At 39.5% G+C, this 20754-nt stretch overlaps 1 protein-coding gene across 1 annotated transcript in view; it reads left to right on the forward strand.

Moving 5' to 3' along the window:
• Positions 1-20754, forward strand: part of MICU1 (mitochondrial calcium uptake 1) — a 105317-nt gene that overhangs the window by 79596 nt on the left and 4967 nt on the right. Inside the window, exon 5 of the mRNA XM_008582484.1 lies at positions 19263-19352. Coding sequence (XP_008580706.1) covers positions 19263-19352 — 90 coding nt within the window. The remainder of the gene's footprint in view (positions 1-19262; positions 19353-20754) is intronic.

The following is a 20754-nucleotide window of genomic DNA, read 5'->3' on the forward strand; positions in this document are numbered from 1 at the left end:
GTGAGTTAGTGAGAGATGGCTGTTAAAATCTCCAAGTATAGGGCCGGCCCATGACTCACTTGGGAGAGTGTGGTGCTGACAACACCAAGTCAAGGGTTAAGATCCCCTTACCAGTCATCTTTAAAAAAAAAAAAAAAAATCTACAAGTATGTTGTGTGGATTTATCTATTTTTTCCTTCAAATGATGTCAGTCTTTGCTTCATGAATTTTGAACTCTGGTATTAGGTTCATATATACTTAGGCTTATTATGCTTTCCTGATAAATGGTCCCTTTTATCATTATAAAATGTATCCCCTTTATCTTTAGTAATAGGCATTTTCTTGAAGTCTGTTTTGTCTGACATTAATAGTTACCCACAGCTTTTTTGTGCTTACTGTTTTCATGGTATGTATTTTTCTATTCTTCTTCTTTTTTTTGGTGGCTGGCTAGTACAGGGATTGATCTCTGGACCTTGGTGTTATGAGCACTACACTCTGACCAACTGAGCTAACTGGCCAGCCCTATTTTTCTATTCTTTTAGGTTCAACCTGTCTGTGTCTTTAAAGTGCATCTCTTCTAGACAGCATATAGTTGGGTCTAGTGGCCTTTTAGCATTTTATATTTTAGTGGTTTCTGTAGAAATTATAACTTTTCATGGTTTGCTTAGAGTTAATATTGTACCACTCCAAGTGAAATTTAAGTACCTTGCAATCATATGATTCCGCTTACCATTACCCCATTCTTTATGCTATCGTTGTCACATATTTCATCTGTATATATTATAATCTTTAATACAATGTTAGGATTTTTGTTTTCAATGCTTAACTTTTTTTAAAAAATTAAGAGAAAAAAATAGTCTTTTATACATAGCCACCTATTTACCATTTTTAGTGTTTTTCATTTCTTCCTGAATATCCAGGTTTTCATCTGGTATCACTTCCTATCAGTCTGCAGAACTCCCTTTATCATTTTTTGTAGTGCAGATATGCTAGCAATGAATTCTCATAGCTTTTGGTTTATCTTAAAATGTCTTTATTTCATAATTGGGCACTGCAATGTGTGATTTTTAAATCTCTCCAAAGCATTAACTGGGGTTTTATGAACACAGTCTTGCTTATTCAACGCTTTTTATTGGATTCCTTACAATTTTCTAATATGTGATCGTTGTTCTCATTTATATGTGCAATCTAAAAAAGGCAAACTCATAGAAGCAGAGAGTAGAGTGGTGGTTGCCAGGAGCTGCAAGAGTAGGAGAAGTGGGGGTATATTGGTCAAAGGGTACAAAGTTTCAGTTATGCAGGATGAAGTAGTTCTAGAGAGCTAAGGTACAGCATAGGGAATGTAATTAGTAATAGCATATTGTATACTTGCAATTTGCCCAGAAAGTAGATTCTTAAATGTTTCTAACCACACACAAACACAAAAAGGTAACTGTGTGAAGTGATGAAAATTTGATTAGCTTGGTTGTGGTAATCATTTCACAATGTATACATATATCAAAACATCATGTTGTGTTACCGAATACAAGTTTGGCTGCCTGCCCAATACAAAACCCTAGCTTGACTTGCCAAAATCTGTTACAGAACCTAGGGCATTCAGCTCCTGGCGTAGGCTCACCAGAAAATGTTACTGAACCCAAGTCTGGCTGCCTGCCCCAAGCAAAAAGAAACAACCCAAAAGTCAAATATTGGTGAAAACAGAAGTCAGCTTTATTCAGGAATACCAGTCACCTGAGGAGAGGTGTTAGGCTAACCCATCTGTCCAGTATACCTGAAGGAGAAGGACCAGGCTAAAACCATCGCAAAGACTCAAATTTACTGGGGGTTTTTAAAGAGGAGATTGAAGGAATGGAATATGGGAGGTGAAAAGCAAGAGGGAGGGGGATGTGAGCTGTGCAGTCTCCTTTCAAGGAGCTAGGTGCAAGGTCTTGCCAAGGCTCGGTCTGGTTTCTGTTCCCATCCTTGATGTTATTTTAGGGTCTGGCTTTGGTGTGGAATCAGCCTAGCTTTACTCGTGTCTTCCTTGGCTTCTCAGGGTCTGGATAGTAAGTATCTCATGGCAAGTTTGCAGCTGCAGGCTGACTGGAAAACAACTTTACATTTATGTAAACAATGTCATCTTGCCCCTTAACCAAGATTCAAAATATCGAATAACCATGGGAAAAGAAGGAACTCAGAGAAATGCATGCTAAGAAAAAAACTGTCCTTTTTTTTTCTAAAGCCCACGCCGTTTTAGGTCCCAACATGGCTTCAGTCCTGTTCATTCCAAAAGTTGTACACCTTAAATATATACAAGTTTTTATTTGTCAATTATACCTCAGTAAAGCTGGAAAAAATACAAGATCATCCGATCTGCAAATAGAAATTGTTTTACTTCTTCCTTTCTAATCTGGATGGATACCTTTTATTTGATTTTATTGATCCACATAAGTTTTTTTTTTTTTTCCTTTTTGTCTTTTTTACTGACCGGCAATGGGATCGCAACCCTCGGTGTTGCGCCTGCACCGCGCTCAGCCAGTGAGCAGGAACCGGTCTCCACATGGGATCCGAACCCTCAGCGGGAGCGCCGAGGCGCACTCACCAGTGCGCCACCAGGCCGGCCCCACATAAGTTTTTAAAATAGCATTTGTTTGCTTAAAAATAATACCTCCTCTGATCTTTGTAGAATCTTTTGGGAAAAAAGTTAATTATATCATGGAGGTTAGTGTGTGTGTGTATCTGTGTCTGTATGTCTGTGTGTGTGTCACCACAGGGTCATTTCTCCAGAATAGCTTTGGTTATATTGCTCAGTTTCACAAAACAGGATTTGGCAGCATGTGCAAATCTGAAGATGTAAGATTCAAAGTCATCGTTTATTATAAAATTTAAATTAATAAGCTCTTCTTTATTTTTGCATACCTTTTTTGAAAAGCCCAAGTAAAGATAATAGGACTGCTTTAAAGAAGAATTATATAGGATGAATCATTATCTGTGTTGAAATTTAGGGTGTCCTAAATAGAATGGTTCAGGGTAGTTGTAGCAAAGGGAAATGTACCCTAGTGATTAAAAAAAAGAAAAGAAAAAGTGTTTCTTTTGAATGACCTCAGTCCATTTGCTGGAATGTTTAGTTTCCATATAGTCCATGCCTCATTTTCCTTGTTAATAGAGACAGTGATACAAATTATCCTGCCATATATGATATCTACAAATACATTTGGTTTTGAGACATATGATGTTTTGGCATTTGTTTTGACTTCTTTGTTTTATTCACATAATTTTGGATTCCCTGAGTATATAACAATAGATATCTAGGGGAAAAGGCTGCCATGACAATTACCACAAACTTGGTGATTTAAAATAACAGAAATTTATTCTCTCACAGTTCTAAAGGCCAAAAACCTGAAATTGAGATGTTAGCAGGGCCACCCTCCCTCTGAAGTCTCTAGAGAAGAATCCTTCCTTGCCTCTTCCAGCTTCTGGTGGCTCTAGGTGTTCCTTGGCTTGTGGCTGCATAACTCCAATCTCTGTCTCTCTCTTCACATGGCCTTTCCCTCCCTTCTTCCTATGTGTCTTTCTTCTGTATGTCTCTTACAAGAATACTTGTCATTAGATTTAGGGCCCAACTGGGTAATCCAGGATGATTTCATTTCAAGATCCTTAATTATATCTGCAAAGACCCTGTTTTCAAACAAGGTCACATTCACAGGTTTCTGAGGGCTAAGATGTAGACATATCTTTTTGGGGACCACCATTCAACCCACTACAGCAACCAAGAATTAAAAATAACCTATATGTAGTCTGCAAAGTAAACAAAAATAAAAACAAAAAAATGTGAATTTTATTTTCCTTGAGAATATTTGTATGCATCTGTTTAAAAGCCTATTTCTTTTTTTAAGAAACCTAATTATAATCATTACTTGGGTAATTTATATTTATTTTTGAAGTCTCAATTCAGGTGTTACTTCTTCAGAGAGGCCTTCCCTGACTACTCAATATAAATTATAAAAACAATATTGTTAGGGCAGGCATTTAGCTCAACTGGTTAGTGTATGGTGCTGATAACACCAAGGTCTGGGTTTCCAACCCTGTACCAGCCAGCCAACCCTCCCCCACAAAAATGGAAAAAAAAACAAACCCAAAACTATATTGTCTACAGCTTTTATAATTAAAAAAGAGAGAAGTTAACCTAAAATTTTCTGTTTTCACTATTGTCATCAGTTCCTAACCGTAAATTACATGCATGGGCTTGAATCTTCACAAATATGGCTAATCAGGTAGAGAGAGACTACTGAATGTAATATTTGGTACATAGATGATGGTAAGCCCTCGATAAATGCTTATTAATTGAATTATTCCCAATATATCCAGGACATCAAACAAACAAAAATAGGCCATTATCCTTGATTCCTTATTCTCTCACTCCCACATTTATTTCTTCAATAAATCCTTGTCTTCACCTCCAAAACATATGCTGCATCTGACTCCTTTTCTCCATCTCCCCTTCTACAGCCTTTTTCTTTTTACCCTGCTTTACACAGTGCTACATATGCAATGGCCCTTGTGTATTCTCTGAGTTCATCAAATATTCTCAGTTCATTCGATTCCATATTGGATTGTTGTTTTGTTTTCTTCTGTTTTGTTTTTTTGTGGCTGGACAATATGGGGAAGTGAACCCTGTGACCTTGGTGTTATCAGTACCATGCTCCCCCAAGTGAGCAAACTGGACAGCCTGTTCTTTTTATATTCCAAATATACCAAGCTCATTCCCATCTTAAGGGCTCTGTTCTAGCTCTTCCTTCCACTTCAAGTGCTCCTTCCCAGGATTTCCATGTGTTTGGCTTCTTGTAATTCAAGTCTCGTATAAATTACTTTCCCAGAAAAACCTTCCCATTCTAAAGTAGCTCCATCATCCTGTATCATATTATCCTATTTTGTTCTTATAGCATTTATCACCACCTGATATTTTCTCATATATTTGTGCTTTATTATCTGCCACCCCTTACCGGGATGCTTATCTGTCTTGCTCATGGATGTATTCCCTATGCCTAGAACAATGCCTGGGATATAGTAGGCACTCAATAAATAAATGATCAATGAATGAACTAGTGAATGAACATATTGATATATGTGATCAAGACATAGAATTCTAAGCCAATACACCTAAAGAACAAACTCATGTCATGAGTCCCTGGTGTTCTTCTGTAACCCCCATCTTTATTTTATTTTATTTATTTATTTATTTATTTTTGTCTTTTTGTCTTTTTTCATGACCGGCAACGAATCGCAACCCTCAGTGTTGCGCCGGTACCGGACCGGGACCGGCTACGGGATTGCAACCCTTGGTGTTGCCCCCAGTGAGCGGCCGGTCTGTATGTGGGATCCGAACCCTCGGGGGAGCGCCGCCGCACTTCCCAAGCGGCGCACTGTAGCAGTGCGCCACCGGGCCGGCCCATAACCCCCATCTTTAGACTTGGCACATATTTCACCCTCTTCTGTGTTAAAGGAGCGATGATATTGTAATGTTAACTGTTCATGTCCTGGGCCTGGGGTGTGTGCACTCAGCTTCCCTTCCCGAGTCCTTGTGCTCTGCCAGATGTGCCTCTTTTACAGGCTCTCCTTGTACTCTGCACTAGGTCTTTGCTTTTAAACCTCCCTGATCCCGACAGCTGTACTAGTGATTTTTCCGTTGGTTTGAGTTCTATATGAATTACAGGCCTCCCTTCACAGAATCACGGAATTTTACTGCTGAAATGAGTCTTAGAAGATAGAAAAAGTGTAGTGGTGAACACACAGCCTCTGAAGTCATCCTGTCTGGATTTGAATCTTTACCCCATCATTTACTAGCTGGGAAGCTTAGGGCAATTTCTGAATTGAGTGTCTATGTTTTTAAAATAAGAATGAAAATACCCACCTCATAGGGTTGTTGTGAGGATAAATCTACACAAAGCACTTAACCTTGTTCCTGTTGTGTGGTGGACATTTAATAAATGTCAGCTGCTTCCATTATGAAGTTGATAATGTAAAGAAGATTTAGTGTGGCTCATCCATTTATTCAGCCTGCAGCACAGATACTGTGCTGGGCACAAAGTTCTACCCTCAAGAAGCTCACAGTCTATTGGGGGAGAAAGATAAGTATACAAGCAGTTCCAGTTTCGTGTGATAAATGCTAATTAGACAAAAGAGGATCTAGGAGCTTAAAAGTAGAGCCCCCGACCCATACCAGGGGTAGGAATGGAGTAGGGCAGGGGTAGAGACAGGAGTACTTTCTGTCTGGCGTCCACTCAGTCTCATCTGTCTTCATTTTTTCCCGAAAGTTTAGGACCTTTAGAAATTGGCCCCTTTTAGGGCCCTGGCACTGTCTCTTCTTTGGCTATTTTAGAGCTAACAAACCAGTCTTTAGACATAATTTAGTACAGAATTTCCAAAACAGCATTGTGAAGAAAACTGTATATTGCAATATGTTAATGGTTCTGTGGGTTTTAAAAAAAAAAAGTGTTCCGTGATTCATGTTTGGAAAATGCCAGTTATACGGAATTTCTTCCTGCAGCATGACTCCTGCCAACTTTTTAATATGCTCGTGTGCATTATTAATCTCCAAAAGAAAGATTTACTTCCCAAACTTGATTTGCCCCAAAATATCTTTTAACAGCTTACAGAGTTAATGTTCCTGTGAACAATTTGAGAGATCCAGGTGGTGGCAACTGTGGATTCATATGTTAGAGCACAATCCAATTCCTCCAGAGTAAAAATGCTAAATTTCATTGAGGCTGTTTCTTTAGTTCTGCATGTCCCATGTTAGAATGACAACTCTTTGGTAAGAATGAAGTGTCCTTGGTGAATTCTGACCATTTGAAGAAATAACCTTTCTGCATGAATATCGTGCATTGCCACTGTAGGTCATCTCTGTTGTTTAGCACTTAACAGGAGCTGGCTCTCTTGCTCTTTCATATGCATACTAGGGATGAAATGAGATATATTACCTCTCAAGGGCTGACTGAATGATTAAAGCATTCTGCTGAAGAAGGTAATGGAAAGTTGAACACGATTCCTTTCCCAATGGCTTCCTATGATGAAAAAGTTAGAAATTATTTGAGCTAGAGCTCTAATGTGATGTCTGGCCGCTGTAACTGAGTATTCCTATTTCTGCCAGAAGAATAAAAGGTTTCCAGGTACAGTGAATCCCCATTGTAAAGCACCTCAGGATATGATGGATTTGGTAAATTTGTGGGTCCAGTTGTGTCCCCCGTGTCTTTGAACTATAATACACGAAAATAATCACACAAATATAGTCCACGGCCTTTACTACTTATGTGCCAGCACAATTCTACTTAGATTGAAATTGTAATTTATGACATAGTTGTCCTTAAGTCTTTATGGTCATTTTATATGTACAGCTTACCGTATTATCAGACAAGCCAAGAAAATAAATAGAAAAATATATGGCATAACTCCTACAGCTCACTCTCTGAATCCTCAAGTATTTTTTCTGAAGTATTGGTCACATCATCAATCTCAGTTTCTTTGGTCTCTGAAGTAACAAGGATGGTGTGGATGACTTCTAAGAACATTTGTGGCTTTTAAATTTTGTGAGTCTAATGATTTAAATGATTAAAGCTGCCTCCATCTTTAGGCATTTAGGTTCCTACTGGGTAGTTGCAGGAGTCATAAATTACTGATGGAGTAAGCAATTTCTAGCACATGACAAACATATACTCTGAACAACCATCTTTGATAGACAAGGTGCCACTCTCTCCTGAGCCTTAAGAATCCTATAGCACTACCCTTTTGAGGACTATGAAGCCATCACTCATCTGAAACACTGATAGCAACTATTATTTCATGGTAGCCAGGTACAATACCAAGTACTCTATGTATGTTCTTTCTCTTAATCCTTAAAACCTGAAAGGTGAGGGCCGGCTCGTGGCTCACTCGGTAGAGTGCGGTGCTGATAACACCAAGGCCCCGGGTTCGGATCCCACATAGGGATGGCCGGTTCGCTCACTGGCTGAGCGTGGTGCTGACAACACCAAGTCAAGGGTTAAGATCCCCTTCCCGGTCATCTTTTAGAAAAAAAAAAAAAAAAAGCCTGAAAGGTGAGTGGTATGATCCCCATTTTTTGGGTGGGGAAAAAAAAAAAAAAAAAGCCTGAAAGGTGAGTGGTATGATCCCCATTTTTTGGGTGGGGAAAAAAAAAAAAAAAAAGCCTGAAAGGTGAGTGGTATGATCCCCATTTTTTGGGTGGGGAAAAAAAAAAAAAAAAAGCCTGAAAGGTGAGTGGTATGATCCCCATTTTTTGGGTGGGGAAAAAAAAAAAAAAAAAGCCTGAAAGGTGAGTGGTATGATCCCCATTTTTTGGGTGGGGAAAAAAAAAAAAAAAAAAAAAACCTGAAAGGTGAGTGGTATGATCCCCATTTTATGGATGAGGAAATATAAAATGAAGCAGCTTGCTCATGATTTCACATCTAAGCAGTGGTAGAGCCAGGATTCAAGGTTAGGTCTCTCTCATTCCAAAGTCTATATTATTTCCATATCGTAATGCTGCCTCTCAGTATATTCCAAAATTCTGTTGGAGTTTGGAAATCTTTGCTGAAGCACAATCCAAGAGGCAGTGCAGGTTCACCATTCTGAACTATGCTTAGGGAAGACAGACTCTGGGCTATTTCTTCCCAGTTGCCTTTGGCTAAGAATTGGCATTTTTAGAGGGAGTATGAAGTCCTATTGGTAGTCTATGATGTTTTGGAGATAGTGCCCTTCTCTTGAATATGAATGACATTTTCCCCTGCAGTTGTCTGTTCTGTTCAGGAGCAGGATCTACAGCTCAGACACACTCTGGCATCTATAGTGCTTACCTTACAGTGCCAAACTCTTGGAGTTGTCTCATGTAGCTTCTTATCCCACTTAGGAGTGTCTTAGTAGACTCATCTGTGTTCTTCATCTTTCTGACCATATTACTTTTTGTGAAGAAACCAATACACAAAAGCCTAAAGTCATTTAAATAAAGTGATGTAGTGAGGAAAGTTGGTATCCCTTTAAAGGATATACCACAGAACAGAAAAAGATATATGTATATGCCAAGCTGTCAGTTTCTCAACATTGAAATTCAGGATGCAAGATGTGGACTTCTCAGCTTCTAACAATCAGGTATTCTTTACCACCTCCAGTCATTGGTGTGTCGTTGCTTTGTTACACTTTTAGATACTGTCTAACATCTAGCATTTATTGAGACTTAACTTTATAAAAGAAATTGTGCTAAGCATAAATTTTGGTTTTAAACTCAAACCTGAGTTTGAGCCCCTGCTACTCACAGCTTTGTGACCTTGAACAGTCCCTTAAGTTTTCAAAGCCTCAGTTTCCTAATCTGTGGAATGGTGATAATAGGATATTTGTTTCAGCGTTGCTGTAAAAATTAAAAGAGATAATACTATTTTAATATATTAGATTGACATTGTAACTATACCCAGCTGCCTGTTCTGGTTTTCAGTGCCTACGTGCTGACTTTCTTCTGCCTGCTTATATTATTAAGGGGCTAATAGACTGAAAACAACCTATCCCAATAAGACAACTTCACAAAAAGTTACATAAAAAAAAAAAAGAATAAAAATCTCTCGAAGACCAGATGAGGCTTACTTTTGTTCTCTGAGGAAGAAGTATCTACTGCTTTTTTCAGTCACTTTTGAGATTCTTATTAGCTTAGGAATTCTAAATTGTTTGTATATACTTATTAATAAGGATTGAAACTTTTAGCTTCTCCTAAGTTTCATCATTCATCCAAAAATTTGTGGAATCATTGCCTTCAGAACCTTTCATTTTTAAGTTCTTTGTTCCTAAGAGTATCTAACCCCCAAGAATATCTTTAGCATTCTCAGAATTCAAGGGGGAATTTTCTACTAGAGTGTAAACTCTCGAAGACATGAATTATGTTTTCCATATCTTTGTATCCTACTCAGAGCCTAGAACAATTTTTTTTTTTTTAAGATAACCAGTAAGGAGATCTTAACCCTTGACATGGTGTTGTCAGCACCACGCTCTCCCAAGTGTGCTAACCAGCCATCCCTATATAGGGATCCAAACCTGTGGCCTTGGTGTTATCAGCACCACACTCTCCCAAGTGAGCCATGAGCCGGCCCCTAGAACAACTGTTTATATACAGTAGATGTTCAGTTAATGTTGAATAAATGAGTGAATTCTAAACTTGTCAGATCCTGCAGAGGATGGTGAAATGCTCTAATAAGAGCCTAGGTTAAGGGGAAGAATGCTAAAACTATGGCACCTTCCCATGTCATTAATTTCCTTTGACACATTGAGCAGGTCACAACTTCTCTGATTCTCAGGTTGAAGTTATATTGAATATCTCCAAGGCTTCTTTTAGATTTGAAATTCTATGAGTATAACTAAATCAGCTTTTTACTGAATGTAGTAATGTCTTACCAGATATGCTATAGCCTAAAGTCATATCCAAATCTATGTGAAAATGAACTAACATAATTATCAGATACTTTTGAAGTCAGAGCATGGCTGTTGAATTCTCAAAAGGAGGGTGGCAATTTTAATTTATTTTCTTGTTAGGCAATTTAAAATTTAATTAGACTTTGGCTAGTTCTTTCTATAAGATCTAATTTATGGAGTTTTATTTAGTAGTTACAGAAGAGTGACAGTTCTATAAAATGCCCCTGGAAAATGAGTGCAGCCATACTTGTATATACGTATAATTTGAGGAACCCCAAAAGGACATTTCCAATCATAAACACCTCCCCCACTGGCCAGCTCTGTTAGCTTTCTGTTGTTGCATAACAAATGGCTACACATTTAGCAGCTTAAAACAACACCCATATATTATGTCAGTCTCTGTAAGTCAGAGTCTAAGTACAGTACAGCTGGATTCCTTGCTCAGGATCTTAACGAGGCTGAACTCAGGTCTTGTAGAGGGACGTCATTTTCATCTGGAGTTCAGGGTCTTCTTCCAAGCTCTTTGAGGTCCTTTCACTTATAGGACTGAGGTCCCCTATTTCTTGCTGGCTGTTGGTAGCCAGGCATTGATGTCAACAGACCACAGCAATTCCTTGCCATGCTGCCCTCTTATAACATGGTAGCTTACTTCTTCAAAGCCAGCAGGATAATCTCTGTCCACAGTCTGCTAAGATGGATTTTTATATAACATAATCATGGGAGTGACTATCCCATCACCTTTTTCATATAAAGTAACCTAATCACAGGAGTGATATCCTATCATATTCACAGGTCTTGCCACTCTCAAGGAGAGGGATTTATATACAAGATGTATAGACCAGAGTGTGGGAATGTTGGGGGCCACTTCAGAATTCTGCCTACCACACCAGCCATAATTCTAGAAATCCCCACCTTTAGTTTTATTCTTTGAGAGTTTCTGAATATATGAGCATTTTAACTGATTTAAGCAATTTTATTATTTAAAAAAATAACATGGCATTCATAAAATTTTAAGGCTGGAAGGGAGCGTAGAAATCATTTTGTTCAAACCCTTACTTTATTGTTTTTAACCTACATGAAGGAAAATGACTTGCCCAGATCACAGCTAATATGACACAAAACTGAGACCAGAAGCTCAGGTTCAGTGACTTCCACACCAGTGTCCTCTTTACTACATGGCACTCACTGCTGCTAGAAAGACCTGGAGAATTATATAGGGGACTCAATGCTTTTATGTGATGGCAGAATAAGGGGAAATTTACAGCAAGAACGTAGGGGAGAGCATTCCCCAGACAGCCAAGACATAGCATGAAGGCAGGAAGTAGAATGCACAAAGATGTGTGGGGAAGAGATTATGAAGGAAAAAAGCTCCTGTTTTATAAATTCTTTTAAAATTTGTGGGAGGCAAGCCCTTACACTTCATTTCATCATTGCATTCTGTAAAAACATTTATATGTGAAGAGGAAGGTGGCCAGGATTCCATTCATTTAAAACAAAGTCATCAACTTTTCAAGTAAAATTATTCATGATGTAGACAAGGAAGCTCAAATCTGAAATAAGTGTTTGCTTTATGAGGCATTTTCTTTGCAGAGAACTGGTTTATTTTCCCAAATTTAAAGTCACTTAGCAATTCTAAAGATTGATTCTGGCTTAACTGCATCGCTTTGAATATATTATGATTTAGTAAAATTATATAAGCACTCCTAGGAGGAGGAGAGCTGCTTTAGGGATTCATGATTACCGTTGGGAGAGAGAGGAGGAGGAGGATAGGATAAACTGCCAAAACATCTATAAAATAAGCAAACATGACATTCCACTGAGAAAAAGATTGGAAGAGAATAGTAACAAGAGTTACAGTCATACTGGGAAAGTACAGTAGCCCCTCTTATCCCACAGTTTCACTTTCCCAGGTTACAGTTACCCGTGGTCAGCTGGGTCCAAAAATATTACATGGAAAATTCCAGAAATAAACAATTCATAAGTTTTAAATTGCACACCATTCTGAGTGGCATGATGAAATCTCACGCCATCCCACTCTATCCCACCCGGGACATGAATCATCCGTTTGTCCAGCATATCCATACTGTATACACTACCCACCCATTAGTCACTTAGTAGCCTTCTCGGTTTTCAGATGGACTGTCATGGTGTCACAGTGTTTATGTTCAAGTAACCCTTACTTTAGTTAATAAACCGTCCCAAAGTGTAAGAGTAGTGATGCTGGCATATTGTTATAATTGTTCTGTTTTAATTAGTTATTGTTGTTAATCTCTACTGTGCCTAATTTATAAATTAAACTTTATCGTGCCTGTATGTAAAAAAACATAGTATATATAGTGTTTAGTACTATCCTCAGCTTCAGGTATCCACTGGGGGTCTTGGAAAGTATCCCCTGCAGATAAAGGGGGACTACTGTATAAAGATTAACATTTATTACAAGAAGTGCTTCTTTAGGGATTTCAAAGTCTACCACATTTGGAAGTCTCTGGAAGTTTAATAAGACACTTGTAAAGGCGAACAGTATTTAGCCTTTTATATAATTTCAAAAAGCTGAATTTAAATTTATCATTTGTTCTTACTTTAACCATCAGAAATTCAAACTCTGTTGAAGCTGACAACCATAGACCACCAAGGAAGTAATTTTATAAAGAAGAGAAAAAGGTACTTTCTCCTCAAGATTGAGGTTAGAATAATGAGGAACTGGTTAAATAAATTATGATATGTACCATCAAGTGGTATACTGTGCAGCTATGAAAGAAAACTGCTCATGTAGTGGTATGGAATTATTTCTAAGATATGTCATTAAATAAGTAAAGCAAAACACTATATTAAGTACACCATCATTTTTGTGGGAATGGGGAAGAGGTAAAGAACAAATATTTGGTTTTATATCCATAAAATATTTCTGGAGAAACTGGCAATATTGGTTGCCTCTGGACATCTAGGTGACTGGGGGATGAGGTTGGGAGGGAAACTTCAACCCTTTGTACAATTTGAATTTTGAAACAGGTCAATGTTTTACCTACTCAGAAATAATTTTTTTAAATAATGTTTTTTGTTTGGGTTTCTTTTTGGCAGCTGGCTGGAACAGGGATCAAACCCGGGACCTTGGTGTTATCAGCACCACACCCTAACCAGCTGAGCTAACTGGCCTTCCCAAGATCTTGTTTTGTTATAAAGGTTTCCTTGCGCGGAGACTTGACTGATCCTCTGTAAAATCTCTCCTGATGCACTGGTCCCCCTCTGCACCTTCTGTTTTAGCTCTTTAGTCAGGCTTTAGCACCCCTTCCTGCTTTAGTCAAACTGACTCCTCCACCCCCACTCCACATCACCTGCTACCATACGTGTACAAACCTGGAACAGTCTGTCTCTTTACTCCTTTAAAATTCACATCCAAAATATACCACCTACCTACAGGGCCTTCCCGTGGCTCACTTGGGAGAGTGTGGTGCTGATAACACCAAGGCCACGGGTTCGGATCCTATATAGGGATGGCCGGTTAGCTCACTTGGGAGAGCGTGGTGCTGACAACACCAAGTCAAGGGTTAAGATCCCCTTACTGGTCATCTTTAATTAAAAAAAAAAAAAAAAAGTGCCTCCTACCAAATACACACTATTCCCTTATAACCCATAAGTGTGTGTTAATATATCTGATATTTTTACATGTATTTTTTCATCTTAATGGTATACATAGTCTCCCCCACTAAACTGTGATTGCTCTGGGTGTGTCAGCTAAAATCATTGACTGCCTAATGGTACTTTTAGAAGTGCTTGCCCTTTGTGGACAAGATGTGACGAGGATTTTTTTTTTTTTTTTTTTTTTAAGATGGCCGGTAAGGGGATCTTAACCCTTGACTTGGTGTTAAGACGCTCTCCCAAGTGAGCTAACCGGCTGTCCCTATATAGGATCCGAACCCGTGGCCTTGGTGTTATCAGCACTGCACTCTGCCGAGTGAGCCACGGGCTGGCCCGTGATAAGGATTTTTAATAAAGCTAGATATAATACTGGATGATGGCAATAAATCTTACTGCTAAATCAGTTTGTACTAAATTTAGCATGTAAGCCCATTGAAGCAGTCATCTGGGATGGATGCTCTGAGGTTCAGAAAACCTGACTACAGGTTTTCTTTGTGGCATGTAGCAGAAGTTAGGAACCAGGAATCTGACAAGCAACACCTCTGACAGGCAGGCAACCTGAGCGCACAGAGGGGCTCAACCTGCCTGGGGCTCAAAAGCACTGTGCAGAACAAGAAATTGTTATCACTTTCATTATTAGTATACTGCATTGCTCTTGGCTCCTTAAATCTTTAGCAAGCTTTCCTAAATGCTGTCCTTTCCCCTCCAAACCCCCACCCCAGAATCAGGTGTGTGAACGGGAATATGTGTTGTATAATATGTGTGTTATAATAGCCAAGGTATCTAGGAAGAAAATACAAAAGAAAGGACAAATGCTGTTTGAGGAAAAGTCTTCCCCCTTGTTCTGCCCAAAGCCACCTAGAGATGGACTTAAGAATCCAAGACATCGGCATCACAAGCCTTTCCAGGGCTGAAGCAGAAAGGTCTCTCCTCACTTAACCTTGGCAGTCACAAGCCAGCTTTTGATTTTCTCCACTGCAGTTCAGTAAGGCAGAAATAATTACATGGACACACAGCTAGAAACTGTCAGCCCAACTTATTGTATCACCCTTGCATTAGGAAGAGACAGGCAGCTCCTAACTGGGTCACACTGTCCAAAGCTTTATGTATGCATCAGAGACAGCTGTGGAGAAAAACTCCTAGGACCACCTTTGTCACTGGTATTTCTCATTGGGTTGCTGTTTAATACACCTTTTAAGTTGTCCCTGAAATTGTCAGAGTGACTTCCTAGGGAATGCTGAATGTCTTCCACTGTGTAAGGCAGTCAGATCTGCAGTCAAGCTATAATTCTGGCTCCTCACAACTCCCAGCTATTCAATTATTCATCCCTGAACAAAATCATTCCTCAATTTGGCTTTTCTTTCAACTGAACTCTTTCTCTTTAGGGAAAAGAGGAATTTCCCTCATGGAGGAATTGGTATTGTCCATATAAGAGATCAAGTGGACTAGTGTGTATAGGGAAAGAGCATTGGGCTAGATTCTAGACCCAGCTCTGTTACCATCTAGTTATGTGACCCTGGGAATGTTATTTAACTTCTCTGGATTTCACATTTCCTCTGAGGTCTCTTCTAGTTTTAAGATTCTCTGATTCCAAGTGGACGTTTGGGCTCTATCACCCCAGAACTCTCCCGTTCAGCTGTTATGGTGAATAGTTTTATGTAACATAGCTTCTGGTATTATATCACACAAACTTGGTACGTGTTTCTTCTGCTGTTGACTTTTCCAGTCTTGGACCATGCCAGAGAGTATATTGGGGACCTGGCACAGCTCGATTCTGCCTAGACTTTTCAAAAAGCCAGATGGTATTGATTTTTGAGTGCCAATTGGTCCTGCTTCTACAAATTCTCTCCCATCCCAATCTAATAGTAATCACCCAATCTCACATCAATCTGTTGTTCAGGAAGCTGAGCCGGATTTGTACAAAAAGAATAGATAGACTTTGGAAACCTAGGCCTTTTCCAGGGTCCCTTCATGCTCCATGTAGACACCTTTCAGATTAGGAACTAGAATCCCAACCATCAGTCAATTAGCATTATCAAATAGGGGAGGCCAAAATTTCAGTACCTACAACTGATCTGCATAGGAAGGTCAAGATCTGAGGCAAGGAATTGTTCTGTGTGCTACGATTTAATTATGATGTTTTGATTCAGACATATTGGAAGAAAATATGAATGAGCCAACTCTCGGGACCAGCTGTCAAGCGCTTAGTTTGTAATCTGCTGTCATCCCACTTGTCCTAAGTGCTCCCAGTTTGACAGCTCACCAGCTAGTTAAGTGTTTGTTTCCTCCACTGCTCTGAGGATCTTGGACTGTGAAAGGGCACCCCAGCTAGGCTGTCCACTGGCTGGTAACATCCCAGTGGTTTGAGTTACAATGACTTAGCAGCCCTGGTATTTCCTAGTATGAAGGGTGCTAGAGCCCTCTCCATGTGAGAGGGAACATAATCTATAACTGTTCTTTGAAGAGATGGCATTTGTAATGAGGCATTCTTGCTGGCAGCCTCCAGAGATCCCTTTTCTACAACCTCTTAATACCACTTTAATGAGTTTCTCACTAAAAACTGTCAAAAGCTCTCATCGACATCCTTGAATATCATTTAGCTAATGACTTATTTAGAGGAAAGGGCACTGTCTTCATACGGAAAAGGATGAGTACTTGGAATATCAAGACAGTTGGCAGTAGGCACTCTGCCCTGAGAGAATGGAAGAACTGGGAAAGAACAGGAAGATAGTTATCAGTGAGAGCAGTTAGAAGTGTGAGATTGATGTGAAATGCAGAAAAAGGAAGTTTAGGGCCGGCCGGTGGCTCACTTGAGAGAGTGCGGTGCTGAGAACACCAAGGCCACGGGTTCGGATCCCATATAGGGATGGCCGGTTAGCTCACTTGGGAGAGCGTGGTGCTGACAACACCAAGTCAAGGGTTAAGATCCCCTCACCGGTCATCTTTAAAAAAAAAAAAAAGGAAGTTTAACAAAAAGCATTCGTGTTTATCTCATACAGAACAGGTTCTGAGCCCCTTCTCAGGATGTGTTTCTGTGGCAGCAAAGGTAATTCAGTAGGTGATCACAGTTTGAGAGCATCCAGTTTCTCCTGATCTCATTCACTGAGCAGTCTTTAAAGGTGAAATGAGTTTTCTTAGTAGATTTTCCTACTGAGAAGTATAATGCCCAGCTGTCATCATTTTAGTTTTAGCAGTTACTATTCCTGTTGTAAATTGGACTTCTGATTTCTGTTCCTTCTCTGGGCAGTTTAGTTAGCAGGAATCAGTTCTTCCTGAGCCAAGTCAAGTGTTTAAACCTGTGAAGCTAAATTTTTAAGCCCTGGAATTCTACAGTCTTATAGATTCCCCAGCACACATCTCATGAACATCTACCACAATCTCTTCTGCTTAAGTCTTTTAGTTCCTAGGAATGTTGATTCCTCCTTCACCCTAACTCAGATCCTGGGAGGAATAGTGGTATGAATAGTAACCCAAAGCTTCAGGGAGAAGAAACTGGCTCCTCCTGCCCTCCTGAGCATCCTAGTGCCCCTCAGGGCACAGGCTTTGAAGGCTTAGGCATAGCCCAGCTTGTGGCCAATATCTTTCCTCTGCCCTTTGCCACACAAGATCCTCAGCTATTTCCATGTACCTCCACCCCATCCTCACTCTCAGATTCTAGAAAACACCAATAAACCCTTCTTTGTGTTACTAAGCCACCTCAGCAGTTATCCCCTCATGTGAATATGAGAAAATTAAATCTAAAGAGGTAAGTGCCTCCATTGGAGTCAAACAGCAAGTTGGTGGTGGAACCAGGTCTAGAGCCCAGGTCTCATGGCTCCAAGCACAGTTTTCTCACTGCATTGTCTTGCTCCTCTGCATTGCTTTGGTTATTTGTATCTGCTGACCTTGGGGGCACTGTAGTGATAGAGGTAAAGTGAAAGATCAAAAGCAGAAAAAATGACAGGCTGGTAACAGGAACTGAAATTATGGAAATGAAGTAAGCAAAGAAGGTACATTGACTCTAGTTTAAGTTCCCATTGCTTCTGGATTAATTTAATCTGAGGATTATAAAGAACACTTTATTCTCATATTTGATTCACAAGTAGAAATTAATCCTTTTCTGTCCTCCAAGTTTTATCATGCTCAAAATGTGTCTGTAAACAAAATATAATTTATAGACGTAGCTAGACTAGGTTTGAGGATAAATGAGAGAGAAGGCAGTAGAAGCTGCCTAGTCCTTCCTGGCTTATATCTTTCATGAGAACCCAATTCTCACATGATTGCTAATGTTTAAACAGTAAATGTCAGAAAAGAGAAAATAGCAAGAGAAAAGAGATTTTCTGTTGACGTCTTTTAAAAAAAAATTTTTTTTTAAGGCTACATACTGATCTAATGAGACAGTGTTCATTGCTTTTCCCAAGGGACACCGCTAGAAGAGGACAACTGGTGAACAACCAGTAGAGAGGAGAGATGCATGGGCAGGGAGCTCAGCGTGCAGGCACGTAGCTGTCAGTCAGAACCGAAGCAGGAGGCCTCAGTGTGCTCACACTGCAGACAGGCCTCCTGTTCCCCAGGCCCCCTGCTTTGGCTGCCTGGTTATGTCCTTGACTTTTTGTTATGTTTTTTCCAGGGGGAGGGAAGTGCCAAGGAGATTATAGTAATATCAGGCATTCTTTTTCTTTTTAAGGAACTTTTCTGGTAATAATTTATTAGAATGCGCTAAGCTGCTAGACTCTCATCTTTAAATATTATGTGTACTTCCACTTTTTAAAAAAAAATTGTTACAGCAAAATATGCATAAATTAAAATATGCAGTTTTAACCATTTTTAAATGTACAAGTCAGTGGCATTAATTACATCCGCAGAGTTGTACAATCATCACCACTATCTATTTCCTAAACTTTTCCATCACCCCAAACAGAAAATCTATACCCATTAAGAACTAACTTCCCATTTCCCTTAGCCCCTGGTAACCTCTAATCTATTCTCTGTCTCTAAGCATTTAATATCAGGCATTCTTAATCAACTGCATGTACCTCCTTAAGTGTAGCAGCAATAGGAAAAAATGCAACCTGAGGTGAAAAGGAAAGGGGCTTATGGATAAAAACTAAATTCTCATTTTTTAAATATGGCTTAATGCAGTTGAAAATTTTTATTATTACTGAGCAATTTTATCCCCACATTCAGAGAAAAATGAAAGTCCCTCTGCTGTGCTAATTCAGCATCTCTTTTTCTTCTTTCAGTGACCATGCAGCAGGTGGCCAGAACAGTGGCTAAAGTGGAACTCTCCGACCATGTGTGTGATGTGGTGTTTGCACTCTTTGACTGTGATGGTGAGTCACAGGGCCCTCTGGAGTCAGGCAGGAAAACTGAACCTCACTGCCCTTACAGACATTGTTTATAACGGAACCTTTGCTCCATTATGTACTAGCTAATACCTCTTCAACCTATCACATTTCCACATCAATAGCTCAGCCCTCAGGATCATGATATTGAGAAATATAACCCCTGATCCTGGTTTATGTTCTCCATTTCTTCTTGTAATTCCAACTTGCCTGTAGGCCTAAATTAATTTATAACCCTAAGGATTTTAAAAATGAAAAACAAAAATATTAGACCCAACCTGCTGCTTAGTAGATAAGGAGCACTCAAGTATTTTAATGTCTCCAGAAAGAAGATGGTACTGATCTCTCCTCCCCTACAGGGCACGTTTCAGTCATTCACATTCCATCTGCTTAGCATCCCAGCACCACACAGTAGTCAATTGTGTCTGTGGCCACTCTGTAGTTTAGCCCATTTAAGAGATCCTGAGCCTGCTGTGGCATTATTTTGGGGCTACGTTGGGTGATGTAATAACAACAACCACAGTGGAAGCTTACATTTTTGTCAGTGCTTACTGTGAGCCAGTAAGCTAATCAGCTCATTTAATCCTCTGACATAGGTATCGCTAGGAACCACATTTTACAGATAAGGAAGCAGGGACTCAGAGAGGCAAGTAAATCTCCCAGGATCACAAAGGTGATAGTAGATGGCAAAACCAGGATTTAAACCAAAGCCATCTGCCTCCCTCAATATATACACTATATTTCCTCTATTGTTTGTCTCCCAGCCAGGATTCATGTTCATCTTCTTCCAGGAAGCTAGGCTAATGGAATCCAAGAACGCAAAGGTGATAGTAGATGGCAAAACCAGGATTTAAACCAAAGCCATCTGCCTCCCTCAATATATACACTATATTTCCTCTATTGTTTATCTCCCAGCCAGGATTCATGTTCATCTTCTTCCAGGAAGCTAGGCTAATGGAATCCAAGAACCAGCTCACAAGCTCCAGCCTAAGTGAAACCTTCCCTTTTGGTTCCAGCATAATGGATCACTCTGACTTTTTCATTCCTTAACCTAGTTCCATTTTTCTGTGTTAGTACATATTACACCCTATCTCTGTGTTTGTGACTTAACTTCCCTATTAAAGTATGAGCTTTTTAAGGGTAGTTACAAGTCTTTTTCACCTTTGGACCCTCCAGAGGATCTCGGATAGTACTTTGCACATAATAAGTGTTCATTAACTTGAGTTATTTAAGTTATTAAATTGAATTTAGGTTTTTTAAATCTCCAGCCTGTACCCACAAACCAAGTTCCGACTCAAGGAAGCCCCAGGGTTAGATTAAGGAAATAGCCTCATTGTCAGGTAGAGGCTATCCAGTCCACAATATGATACCACTAGTCACATGTGGCTAT

Source organism: Galeopterus variegatus, unplaced genomic scaffold (genome assembly GCF_000696425.1).
Source record: "Galeopterus variegatus unplaced genomic scaffold, G_variegatus-3.0.2 Scaffold2626, whole genome shotgun sequence".
Classification (NCBI taxonomy): domain Eukaryota; kingdom Metazoa; phylum Chordata; class Mammalia; order Dermoptera; family Cynocephalidae; genus Galeopterus; species Galeopterus variegatus.